A 14,162-nucleotide genomic window follows, 5' to 3' on the forward strand; every position below is an offset into this window, starting at 1 on the left:
GTTTTACCTGCTCCTTGAAAAATTTCAGTGAAGTGAGGGTGAGAGCACCGTCAAATAAGAGCAAGTAGCGTGAGAGTGATTTGAGAGAGCAGATGTTACTTTTTTGGTATACACAGTGAGTGAAGAAAGTATTATAGTTTTTAGGGTTTCATAAATAAAATAATAAATTAAAAAAAATAAAATTAGGTAGGTGGGTTGGTGGGCCAACCCGGCTTACCACAGGTTCAACCCGCATGAGCCGGGTTGAAATCTGACCCACATATAAGTGGGTTGTATTTTTCAAACCCAACCCAGCCTGAACCTTTGACGGACCGGGTTGGCTCGCGGATTGTGACCCATTTTGACGGCTCTAGGATTGTATCAAAGTTTAAGACATAAAATAATTTTAATTTTATTTCAAAATTTAGGAACTAAAATCATATTTAACTTAACATTGATTTTCATTTTAGAGTAATTAAATCAATTAGTTTTTTTCATGAAAGAAAAAGAATACTTTTTTTTACCGTTTGATTTGTTTTACTAAATACAAGTTATTTTAGTTATGAACATATTCTTGCGGAAGTTTAGAAACAATTTTTCATCATCAAAGTATGATTTTAATAAAAAAATTAATTATAAATATCAAATATAAAGATATAACTATTTCCAAATAGACTACAACTTACTAAAATAGGATGATTAAATTATTCAAGTTCTTTTTATAGTCATTTTATCATTTATAGATCACAAAATTATTTCTTAGATCTTTATCCTTCTTAGAGAATGTAGATGCTCTATTTATAGTGAACAACTTCTTAAAACAAAATCCTTAAAAAGTATAAAATTTTATAAGAATGTATTGTGTAATTAAAGGAACTTATTAAAAATCTATAAAAGAATATTTAGTGATACTACACAACATATATTCTAATATTTTTTTTTATTATATAAAGGTAGAAGTAAATAACATAACATCCAATCAAATATTGTATATGAATAACATAATATTGGATGACTATCTTACCTAGATAGTCCAAATATCTATGAAATAAGTTGCTATCTGTAAAAGAATTTTCAAAAATTTTTCTAAAAGATTTTGGTAAAACTTATGCAAGAATAGATTGGATAAGTAATATTTGTCTTTAATAGAAAGTAAAATAAATATTTTTTTTAGTGACTCACTCAATTTAAGTTACATTTAGCTATAATAATGGGTGAGACAAGTATAGGTTTAAGTATATTCATTTTTGTTCTTAAAGTAAGAAGTTATCTTATCCTCGATCCAATAGAATATGAAATTTGTGTCTCCTTGTATCTTTATTTATATTCTCTCTCGAACCATCCTAAATAGTAATTAAATAATTTTCTTAAAAAAAATAAAAATCACAACAAATAGAGCATGATATTATCAAGGATTCAATATCAAATTTCAAGGAACAAATCATAATTGCATAAATCTTACGTAATACATGACAAATAACAATTACATAAATTTCAAGTAACTATAGAAAAGAATAAACCATTACATATAATAAACTTGATGAAAAAAACAACATTTATTATTTTTATAAATGTTAACAAAGAAAGTATATTGAGAATTTGAGTGAACTTAGTGGATATTGAATCGGTTGAACTATGAACATGTAAAATGAGAAAAAGTTGTATAGAGAAAAAAAATATATATTTCAATGAAACAAAACTTAGAACTATAGAGAAAATATGATTTTTTTTTTATCTTACTAAATGAAGTAAGAGCTTACAAGATTGAATGAAGTTTGTTAGTTCAATAAAACTATAATCACACTTAAGAGCAAAGTTGCAGAATCTAATCTTAACATGCTTTATTTTATTGAGCTATCCATTTTACTTTGAAGTCATATATTACAATCAAATAACATCACTAGTTCCAATAAAAGTTGATAAATTTTTTTGTGAATACAACACTTAGTACTACAATTGAACCAATGCATTTGTTAGTGTAATTGCTTCCAACCCGAGAGGTCATTAATGCTCATAGAGGGTTGTTTGATGGTTTTCAAGTAGGTTCATAAAGGATTTTGTAAACATTTGAAAGTGTTTCCTTTATGCTAACAACTTTTGTTGTTAATCTCTTCTCATTTAGTGAATGACATTTTTTCTTTGTAATTATTTCTTTTATTCTAAAAACATCAAAGTGAACATGTAAACTCAAAAAAGGGATGTGTATAAGATATTCTGAGATAAACATGATAATTCATTCATGGGATATTCATTAACTATAGTGTGTGACCCCATCCTTTTTCTTTACTTTGAAGTCATCTCTCTTTTCTTTTCTCATCATATATGTTTTTTAATTTTCAACAATTGTGGTGTTTCCTTTTAGAGAGGTTGTGATTTTCCTACAAGAACCATTCATTTACACTTACAACAAAGACTACTTCGACTCACTAGAAAAAAGTAATTTTGAAGGAGTAGAAAATAAAACTCTTATAGAAATAATTAGCACCAACATAAATAATATTTTGCACCATAGATCAATTGACATTTTTCCTTCTCATGCGTCTTCCATTGCAATTGTCCCTGTTTACCTCAAATGTTGTTGTACTAAGAATGTCAAAAATAAGGAAGAGGTTGAGAATCAAATAATTAATTGCATTGTAATTAAATACCATCGAGAAGGACATATAGAAATGATGTCATCTCTTGTGTCCAAAGAGTTACATTGAACACATAATTCATTTTAGCATTATAAATTTCAAATTTCATATGAACCAGGAAAATGATGAAAAAGAAACATTTAAAATAACAAATTTTATATGATAATAAGTTTAAATTACTCTACCACGTCATTAAAATTTAATATTATTATCATATAAAAAAATAATTTAGTTTATACAACAAGTATGTAAAGATAAACTATAAAAAAAACATAAATAAATGAAAATTTACACAACAATGAAGTTAAAACTTGCATTTTCACTTTCCTTGTTATAAAAGAAGGCTTTGTAAAAAAAATCAATATTAACCAAATAAAATAATATTTATGTATCAATATACACTATTTTTATGCATAAAAAATTTATAATAATTTTTAATTTATCAAATACATCACATCATTCACTCTTTTTCACAAACTTTGATCTCATATATCTTCATTTCTCATCATTTTTCTCTTAATTCAAATTACTTCACTTTCATTTTCATTTTCTTTAAAATTCATATTTCCAAATTCATTATCTAAAAGAAACAAATACTTAAAATATTATAACTAAAGTGAGAAAATATAATAAAGAATAATAGTTTTGTTCATTAAAATAAGTATTAACAAAGTTTGTTTTGGTACAAGAAAAGAAAAAACTAATAGTCTTTGTACAAAAATTTCAATTATATTAGTTTGGATTAAACTCCATTAATGTTTGAGACACTTAAACACCTAATTGTCTTTAAATAATTACCACATTTGTTTATTCAAAAATAATAATGTTATAATATATAATTAGAATCTTTTTAATCTTTACTTATTACTTTGTAAATCTAAATCTTTTATTAATTTTTTCAAAGTTAGTTGCATATTAGTATTTTTTTTTAATAAACACATGTTACAACTATTAAAAATCAAATACATGTTTAATTATATTAAGTTAATTCAAACAAAAATAACAAAAGTAAAAGCTATTTTTATTGAAGTAAAAACAAAAGAATGTTAAACTTAGATTTTGTTTTAGATAATAACGATTAAATAAAAAGTATCTATTAATTCATTTTAACCCATTAAAAATCTAATTCAGTGCAATCTATTTAATAACTATTAATTAATAAGTTTTAGGGTAAAAGTTAAATTCATTGATAAAAATTAATATGTGACAAAAATATTTTGAAGAAAATTTAAAATAAAAAATTTGAAAAAAAGAAATTTATTAAGAAAAATAAAATTTGAGTAGCGAGTGAAGACTGTAGAGAGAAGAGATCTCGTAATAAGGTAAGAATTTATAAACAGGGAAATCTCACTTTATGAGGTAATGTCAATGGTTAAATTAAAGCTGACATTGCATTGTCTGCCTCCATACACAATTCTATCTCTCACTTTCACCACTTTCAATTTTTTTCACATGAAATTCTCTTTCTTCAAATGGGAATCTGTATACGGCTCATTATAGGGTTCTAATATTTTCAATCTCTCTTTACCCTCATTTTGAAAGTCTTATAATATATAAATTTTTACAAATATTGATTTTGTAAAACTAAATTAAACTTAAATTTTATTTTTTAATATAATATCAAAACTTAATTGATTAAAAACATGTGAATTATAGAAAGAATCCTGATATTTTGATAATTTTTTTTAAAAAATTTCATAACAACATATATGTCATTATTATTTTGTTTAAATTTATGTTTAAAAAAATAATTAAAAAAGACAAATCATAAACTATCACGTTTTAAAAAAATTATCAAAAAATAGTTGTTAATAAAAATTCTCATGAAAAATATCATAATTGTAAGTAATGAACCCATCACCCTTTTGTTACATAACTTTGATATTTAATTTGAAAATTTAAAGAATTAAAAGGATAAAATTTAACAAAAAAAGATTAATATGTTTTGATAATTGTAAAAAAAAAAAAAAGGGTTAAATATGTTTTTAGTCCCTAGGGTGATTTTGGTTTTAGTCTATTTTTAAACTAAGGTACAATTTAGTCCTTCAATCTTAGAAAACTCTGGTTTTAGTCATTTTACCAAATTTTTTTAACTTTATTTGTTGTTTCAAGCACGTTTCCTTATAGCATTTGGATTGTTTACACTGTTTGACACATTTTTGCTTCAATGTTAATTGAGAAACGTGCTTGAAACAAAAAATAAAATTAAAAAAATTTAATAAAAAAGACTAAAATCAGAATTTTCTAAAGTTAAAAGATTAAATTGTACCTTAATTTAAAAATAAATTAAAACTAAGATCATCGAAACTAAAAACATATTTAACCCGAATAAAATTTAGCAAAATAATAGTTTTGGCGATAATTAGTGAAAAAGTAAGAGAGATTAGTGGAATGGAAGAATGGATTGGGAGACATGGGAAGCAGTGGCAGTGAGGTGAAAGTTGAGTGGACCACTCTCATTTTCTTTTATGTTTTGTCTTAACCTAGAAGCACAGGCGGGGACCACCAAACAGTTCCGCGTGACCTTTGTCTCCTTTTCTGTTTTTCTCTTTCATCTAAGAAATAGGTTGAGCCGCCGGCACCTCTTATCTTCCATCCTTCTCTGTTCACTACTATTCATCTTCATTCACTGTCTTCTGTTATGTTCTGTGTCTTCTGTCTTCTGTCTTCTGTTCTGTTCTGTTCTGTTACAGCCCCACCACCTTCTACCTCGCAACCTCATTCATTCACCTTAGGCCCGCACTCCTAAATCTTCTGTGGTACTATGTTGTGGTCCATGAAACCTCCTTAGGACACGTGTCGTTCCTGGGTGCTCACGTCCTTTTCGGGTTGGGTAGTGCCCAGCCCACACTACTCCTACTCCTCTCATACGTCCTTTTGGGGTTTGGGTCCGCCCAGAATAATGCTCTATCTTTTTCCTTTTTTTTTTTACAACAAAAATATTAATAACACATCATCAAATCGAATCTTTCGTTCTTAAATAAAGTAAAAGTAAAAAAAAAAAAATACACCATAAAAATTGAAAAATATATTATTTTCGATCAAATAAATCTCCAAATCTTATTCTTTCAAAGTTTTATTATTTTCATTTAGATTTAAAAAGAAATAAAAATAAAACACATGGTTATATTTTATTTATTTCTACACTGTACTTAGTCATCTTCGCAGGAAAAATTAAATAGATGATTTACCAAATAACATAGCATTGGGGTCTTTCCATTGTGTTTGAGTGATGTAATAAAGTATAAAAAATTTGTATATAATTTGATAGACACGATTTCCGTATAATAAAATAGTCTCATACGTAAATGTATTTTTAAACAAATTATATATATTAATTATTAAAATACTCTTTAAACATAAATTTGTAAAACACGAAGTCATGGCAAAAGATGAATAACTTCTCATAAAATGTTTTTATAGATGAAACAAATTTACAATCAAAACATTAATAATATTGATTGTTGGTGACATTTAAAACTCCTTTTCACCTATTGTTTTGAAATTACTGTTTCTTAAAACATAATAAATGTGACATTTTCAACAACAATCTGAATAGGCATTGTATAAATAACTTATGATAATGATTATATATAGAACTATAATTATTATCACACGCTCACATTCCATTTAAATTTATGTTATTCCATAAAAACATGTGCCATCATAAATACAAATCCTAGATTCGGTATTAATGCATTCAACAAATAATCAATACAATCAAAATATATTTAAAAACTATACAAAGTACAACATCATAGTGTAAACTAAACTTAAAAAATTATCAAAACAAAAATGATAGAGAAGCAACAAGTACGAAAAGAAAACTAGTGGTAACAACACAATCAATAAAACTTTTCACAAACAATAATAAAAATAATAAGGACAATGAATAGTGACACAATTTTACTGTGATAGAAGTGAAAGATGACCAACAAGAAAGAAGGATGGGGAAGGAGAAGAGAAAATAAAGAAATAAAAACAAATCCTTAAGTAAAAAATATTTAATTTAATTACATTTTAGATAATATAAAATTGTTATAATGATATACTTCATTTATGAATATGTGTAATAATGAACTTATAATAACCACTATCATATAGTAGACATAATAATGGTTAAATTGTTTTTGCCGTATAATATATACAACTTCTATTAAAAAAAAATCATTATTATATATTTAATATTAATTAAAAAATAACCATTTATCAGTTTTTTTGTAACAATCATTTTATAATTGTTGTTGTGTGATATCACTAAATAATATTTTTCAATTAGTGATTAGAAAAATTAAAATCACAAAAAGTTAATAAATACTACTTCTTCCGTAATCTTAATTTAGAGACTATTATTATTGGAAACAATCAAAATAAATGCTAATTATTAGAGTTTAAAGCTAATTTATGCATATCATATTTTTTTATAAAAGAATCACGATAATCAAGCTAATATAACATATTATATTTGAAGTGTTAGTTATATTGAAGTTTTACCATAATAATATTTGTATAAAATGTTGATATACAGTGTTAAGTGAAAAAGAAGAAAATTGTAATTTTACAACAGCACTAAAATATCTAAATTTTGTCTGTTTATACCAGAAAGAGAGAACATGGAAATGAATTTGGTAAAAAGAGATATTTTCCTTCCACTCTAGAAAGAAAGAACAAGAAAAACTAAATTATTTTAAAGCATCTTCATTTATTATTTTTCCATTTTGTTTATCTGTAATACAGTGCATAGAAGAATATAGATAGAGTGAAAAAGTAAGTTGTGAGTTCCCAATAATCTGTCGTATAAAGGGTTCTCTGCTGTGGTTTCCTGTACCTATAATTCTTAGATTGCTTACTATTTTCCAATCTCGCGCCAATCCCTACGATGCACCTACCATCACCTATTTTCCACCCTATTCTGTTCTCTCTATTTATTTATTTATTTATTTATTATATTATTAGGATTTAGGACTCAAAAGTCGGCACCTTTGGATTATAATAATTTCCCATCAAACAGTAAAACTGATATTTTTAAACATATCTTTGCCTATCAGAAACACGTCGACAAACTACTGTGTCCTCTCTCCCAACCATTTCCTAACACCAAACATTACTTAAAACTACAAATAGGATTATTCTATTACCATAATCAAACAAAATTAATATAATTATAATTATAATTATTGGGAGTTATTAGCTGCCTCCAACATCATTCATCAAACCTTGTCTTATTACACCAAAATCTCCAATAAGGTGGCACCACAAATCGCTCCACGTTATCACCAATCCCACCCTCCATCCTCTCCCTCGATCTTCGTGTCAACACTTCCAAAAGTCTTCCTTCCTCTTCACCAAATCCCTTCTTCTTCTTCTTCTTCTTCTAACTACTCCCTCCGATGCTTCAAGCTCCGTTTTAAGTCTCATCAAACCCAATTGAATGTGCTGCCACACTCAAAGACAACACAAGATTAATCAATCGGGTATCTAAATAATGGCTTTTCACGACCATATGGCGCACGAAATCACGTTTCAGCCCTTCACGGAGGAGCAGCAGATGGGTCAGGGCAGAGACATGCAGCGCCTGCTGCCGCTCTCTGCCGGAGCACCCACGTGGCTCAACGGCAGCAACGCGGCCACGCTTCGGCAGCAGAATTTTCTCCACCTGCAACCGGAGTCGGCGACGGCGCAGCCTAACGACGACGTTCGAGGTGGCATAGATCGGAACCGGACGGAGAGCAACTCGGAACCGGATGATTTGGCGGAATACAAAGCAGACATTCTGGGACACCCTCTTTACGATCAACTCCTATCGGCTCACGTCTCGTGTCTGAGGATCGCCACGCCCGTTGACCAGCTTCCACGGATCGACGCGCAGCTTCAGCAGTCGCAGCGCGTTGTTGACAAGTACTCTGGCCTCGGAAACGGCGTCGTGGATGACAAAGAGCTTGATCAATTCATGGTTAATTTGCTTCCTCTCTCTCTCTCTCTCTCTCTCTCTCTCTCTCTCTAAACCTATCATTATTTTTGCTTGGTTACTATAGCTTAATCATATTCAACTATCAACCCTACTCTATGATTAAGGTTGTTGTTTTCTGTTCCGGTACGCTAATCCACTTTCCAATGAGTTTGATGATTTGATACAAGACCGTCTTTGTTTTCTTTCGGTTGTTGTTTCTTTCTTTTCCAAACTGAGCTGCTTTTCGGTTGTGTGAATTTGTGATGCTTTGGCTAATGTCATTCAGCAAGCATTCTATACCACTTTAATGATTATATTATTTTTTAATGGTTTGATGTAATGAATTTAGTAATATCTTTCATGAGGGTACTGTATTTTAATCTTCAACTTGAGTGCATTAATCATCCTGTGCTTATTTTAGTTCTTTTTTATCTCTTTATTTATCGAATAACGTGTTTTTTTTGTTCATGAAGTTTATCTTTGACTACAAATGCCCTTTCTTAAATGGCGGAAGTAAGACAGTTCCTTTGTGTTTTATTTTTACTGTTCATTCGGCTAAGCCTAGAGGACCTTCCTGTCCTGATTTTCCGGAATTTGTTGTCTGCAGTTTGAAAAACAAATAAAAGAAAGGGTAATGTATGTCTATTACGGTAAAACAGTGACCCGATAGTAGGTGCAGAATTCACGAAATGGACAAAAAGAAAACAAGAGAGAGAGAGAGAAAAAGTAACATTTCTTCTACACATTGGACGGTTGTACTAGTAGTGAGAGTAAATGAATGTTATTTGTTTTGGTGTAATGTAATAAAAGAGATTAAAGGGTGCATGGTCGTGTTCCCTTGAATTCAAGGTGTGGTTTTTATCTTCTAGAATCTTAATCTTCCCTCTTCTTACTTCAACATGTTTTACACTTGTTAATTCTTTCTGGCTGAATACTTAATGTGGTGGTTACGAATTCTTAAATTCTAGTAGCATAGGTTGTCACATAGCAACTGGAAGAAGAAGCTCTCACCATGTTTTGTCGACCCTTTCCCTCTCATATACGTTATCTGTTTGCCAACTGCAAAATAATGAAGTCATGGGACCTAATTCGTTATTATAGTTGTCTTCCAGTGAATTCTATTTATTATTCACGCACTCTACTTCATTCATTTTCAGCCTTCAATATTCAAACTTCATAATCACTTCACACTAGACAAGCACAGATCATGAACAATTTCAGTACTAAAATCTTTTCAATATTTAATTAATGCCTATGCATTGACCGAGACATATTCATTATGTACCTTATTAGTACTCTAACCAGTTCTTTACAAAACAAAAACAAACAGAAAAAAAAAAGAAAATTGAATTTTTGAATTAACATATTCCATTTCCCTTCTTCTTAATGTTTTGTTTGGGATATTTTTAATTAGTTCCCATGATTGAGTTCAGTTTTCAGGAAGTGTTCTTGTGCTTGTTTCAAGCTTCTTTACAAGTTTTGGTCTTGTTTTTGTTGTAGACGCATTATGTTATACTGCTCTGTGCTTTCAAAGAACAACTGCAACAACATGTCCGTGTTCATGCCATGGAAGCTGTCATGGCTTGTTGGGAGCTTGAGCAATCTCTACAAACCTTGACTGGTAAGTTTCAACTATCATACAAATCTTTGTTTGAATCCTCCATGTTAGTTTTTGTGCTTTTTAAATTGTTATACCCTCTTTGTTTGTATCAGGGAATAGGAAAGAGGAACAGTAAAAGTATAATTTACAGGCTTATTTTTAGCAATTAGTTTTCTCAAAAGGGAAGGGTGGTCTATTTCACTAAGACAAAAACATGATGCTATTCCATGTATAAAAGTTGAGTGAATAAATTAAATCCATAAAAGGAAGAAAGAAGTTCGGTGAACATATTTTTATAAATAAAAGTCTGTCATCATATTTAGTAAAAGTATAAATGTAATGGACATAAGGAGTAAAAACATATTTTTTTGAATATATTTCTAGTTCCAACTTATGTTTAATATTTTCTGAAACATTATTATTTATATTACGTACTGCGACACCCAATATTAGACAATTTATTTAAGGCAATATTAAACAAAATTATTAAATGAACGACATTTCATTGTGGGAAATGAGATGTCAACCTAAAACATAAACAATATTCATCAGAATATCTCATCCTTAACAATATGTAACGTATCTTTCGCCATACTGAGGTTGTTGATTCTTTTTTAGGAAATGAAGTCAAGTGCTTCAAAAGGAATCAAATTGCGAGTCCAGAACAATATTGGCTTTGGATTTTTAGTTAAAAAAGAAAACTTTTCCAGCTTTCCATTTCGAACCACTTTACTCCATTTTTTATACCAGTTTTTTGGGCTCGGTTTTCTACAATAAATATACCACTCTCGTGTCTGATTCCCTGTGGAACTGCTCTGACCAGTTAGTCCAGTCCCATCTTTTTAGCAACCAGGTTTTTAGAGTAACAATGCTGCATGCCAAAAATATTACATTATTTCTACTTTTTATTTGCTTGATTAGAAAAAAAAAACATGTTAAAATGTTAAATGATGTGATCCATTAAAAAAATAATAAATTTTTCGCTAATATACTATTTCTTATCCTTCTATGGTTTTAAATTTCTAAACCAGACACATTAAGACTTAAAAAGTACAAGGGTTTTCCTGCATGCTATGGAGAGGACCAAGCATGCATGGCATGAATCTGGTGGGGTGCTATCAGAATTTATGATTTCTGATTTCGTCTTTTTGCAAACTTATAGAAAGAAAAGTATGGAAAGCATATATAGAACGTTGATCCATGCATAGAAAATAGATATGGAAGATTTAAAATGAAGGTATGTATGGTGCATGAACAGGTGTATCTCCCGGAGAAGGAACGGGTGCAACGATGTCAGACGATGAAGAAGACCAGGCTGAGAGTAATGCCAACTTATACGAAGGAAGCATGGATGGTGCTGATAGTCTCAGCTTTGGACCTCTTGTTCCCACAGAAACTGAAAGATCTTTGATGGAACGTGTTAGGCAGGAGTTGAAGCATGAGCTAAAACAGGTACTATATGATTCATGATTCCATGATTTCACCAATTACCATATATACCAGACTTTATTATCATTGTTTTGCATAACTTGTTGGTCTCGACCAGGGTTACAAGGAGAAGATTGTCGACATAAGAGAAGAAATTCTACGAAAGAGAAGAGCGGGGAAGCTCCCAGGTGACACCACTTCCCTTTTAAAAGCTTGGTGGCAGTCACATTCCAAATGGCCATATCCAACAGTAAGTCACCAATCATTGCTTGCACTGAAGAATGTGTATTTGAAAAAGCATGTAGAGAATTATATTACTCCATTGGTGTCAAGTCATATATATATATATATATATATATATATATATATATATATATATATATATATATATATATATATATATATATATATATGTGGACCATCTTATTTATAGTTTTTTGTGGCAATGACGATGAGGAGATAAGATAACTAGGCTGAGTGGAAGAGGATAAGATTATTATTGGAATTAAGTATAAGGATTAATGTTTGTTGATATTGTTGGGGTTTTGTCTGATCGATGATTGGTGATTTGTTTCAGGAAGAAGACAAGGCAAGGTTGGTGCAGGAAACAGGCTTGCAACTAAAGCAGATAAACAACTGGTTCATAAATCAAAGGAAAAGGAATTGGCATACGAATCCTTCGTCTTCTAGTGGCTCCAAAAGCAAACGCAAGAGGTCAGTTTGTAGTTTATTAGCCTCTTTTGTATCCACCACCACATCATGCATTAATTATAATTCAAATCAATTATCTTGTGCTTGGATAACACACAAGAATAAACTCTACCCCACAAATTTCAATTCATTATTTCTCATACAACAATGGTACTTTTGACATCATTTTGTTTTTTTTTTTTTTACTTCTATTTGATCTTATAAAGAATTGTCAAATAGTAATAACCGTTGTTAAATAACCTTTGTCTAATGAAACTTTGGCAAACATATCCCAACCTTTTTCTAATGAAACACGGCAGTTTATAATCTGATGGTTTTAGGATTGTTTCTTCATAGGAAGTTTCATTAGAAAAAACTAATGTAAACATAGATTTGGGAGCTTAATGTTATTTTTGTTTGGGCAGTAGTGGTGCAGGTGAAACAAGTAACCAGAGCTTCATGTGAATGGACGTTTGGCTATTCTTCATTTTATGCAACTGACGGGAGCTAATTACAGGGAAAAACATGAAACTGAAATGTTGGAATATGGATGATAAAGCATAGTTTGTAATACCAACATGTATTTGGGAATTACTTGGTTGGTTCGGTTGCAGAAAAACCTAGTATTGTTGTATATGAGGCTGCTGAGTTGATGCCTGATATTGTTGCTGCCATTATCTATTCGGTTCAATGGGTATCTTTGAATGCATGCTGATACGTATTATTTGTAATGTATTTACCTCACTTCAGAGTTCTTTCTTTTTTTATTTCCTTTTTTGCCTTTTAATAAAAAGCTAAGAATTCTTGAATATGCTCCTAATCTCTTTGATTTTGTTTTTATACCAATCTCGTGCAATGTATCCATTATTGAAAATCAGTTTTATATATAAAAGTGTCTCTTTTATATATATATAGTAACGATATAATGACATTTTTACATTCATTTTGACACATAGGTAAAATGGTCATAAAAAAATATTTTTTGTATTATTTAAAAGAAAAATAGTAAAAAATAAGAATAATATTAAATTAATATAAAAAATTTAGGTATATTAAAGAATAACACTTAAAATATTTATATATATTTTTTGTTTGTTTAAAATCATATGTATATTTTTCTGTGAAAATATTCAAAATATCTGAATGTGAACTCTTGTGAGTTGTTTTTGTTTAGGTTGTAAATGTGTGTCATTTTTGAATTAGATAAATATTTTTTTCAATGGTTTTATAAGTTTGATGGAAATTAATCAATAATTTTGGTATTTAATATATAGGTCATTGTTATAAGGATTAAATATTATTCGTGATTATCAAAATTTTATTGTCTTATTAAAAATATGAGTAAGTTTGAACCATTTTTTTTGGTCTGTTTCGTAATTTTAATTTTTAAAGTGAAATAAAAATTAATTACCTAATTAGAAAAAAAATGACGGTAAAGAATGCGGTTAAGTTAAAAACAATGTAAAACCAACATATACCAAGATTTGCTCAAATTGTGAATTATAAATAAAAATAAATTCCATAAGCATAAACACTATATAACTAATTTGTGGAGTTGAAAAAGAGGGCATGAAGGTAAATCATCGAAAGTTGTAAAATGATTCATGAAGGTTCAGTGTCTAAGTCTAAATTTCGAAGTAACAGGATTTAAAAGAAAGATAAATAAAATTAAAGGAATTAAGAATTGTAATATGTAATTTGTAAATTAGAAGATAAAGAAGACAATTGAAAAAACAAAATGAAGAATTAAAGTAATGAGAGTATGCACATTAAATGTCATTTAATAATACACAGAACACCTGAGAAAGTAGAATACAATATTTCATTTAAAACTTAGGAAACTTTGAACTAAATTAAAGGTACAACATTCTGAATCTGT

General features: G+C 29.1%; 1 protein-coding gene across 2 annotated transcripts; it reads left to right on the forward strand.

The window, feature by feature from the left end:
• The first annotated feature begins 7,845 nt into the window (after window positions 1–7,845).
• LOC106761848 (homeobox protein knotted-1-like LET12) lies at window positions 7,846–13,094 on the forward strand. Of its 2 annotated transcripts, none has more exons than XM_014645420.2 (6): window positions 7,846–8,568; window positions 10,066–10,186; window positions 11,424–11,617; window positions 11,712–11,843; window positions 12,171–12,307; window positions 12,712–13,094. In XM_014645420.2, the coding sequence occupies exons 1-6, from the start codon at window positions 8,101–8,103 to the stop codon at window positions 12,746–12,748; spliced, it is 1,089 nt and encodes a 362-aa protein (XP_014500906.1). In that variant the 5' UTR covers window positions 7,846–8,100; the 3' UTR covers window positions 12,749–13,094. The 2 variants fall into 2 exon arrangements, with proteins under 2 accessions (XP_014500906.1, XP_014500905.1); XM_014645419.2 differs by having other exon boundaries at window positions 7,848–8,568; window positions 12,709–13,094.
• Window positions 13,095–14,162: the final 1,068 nt, after the last annotated feature.

This window comes from Vigna radiata, chromosome 5 (assembly GCF_000741045.1).
Source record: "Vigna radiata var. radiata cultivar VC1973A chromosome 5, Vradiata_ver6, whole genome shotgun sequence".
Lineage (NCBI taxonomy): Eukaryota > Viridiplantae > Streptophyta > Magnoliopsida > Fabales > Fabaceae > Vigna > Vigna radiata.

Bases quoted from the DNA above. Each gene is read 5' to 3' on its own strand.
- LOC106761848 (XM_014645419.2), top strand. From the start codon at position 8,101: ATGGCTTTTCACGACCATATGGCGCACGAAATCACGTTTCAGCCCTTC. The intron at 10,187-11,423 runs GTAAGTTTCAAC...GTGCATGAACAG, and splicing joins ATCTCTACAAACCTTGACTG to GTGTATCTCCCGGAGAAGGA. The intron at 11,844-12,170 runs GTAAGTCACCAA...GATTTGTTTCAG, and splicing joins CCAAATGGCCATATCCAACA to GAAGAAGACAAGGCAAGGTT.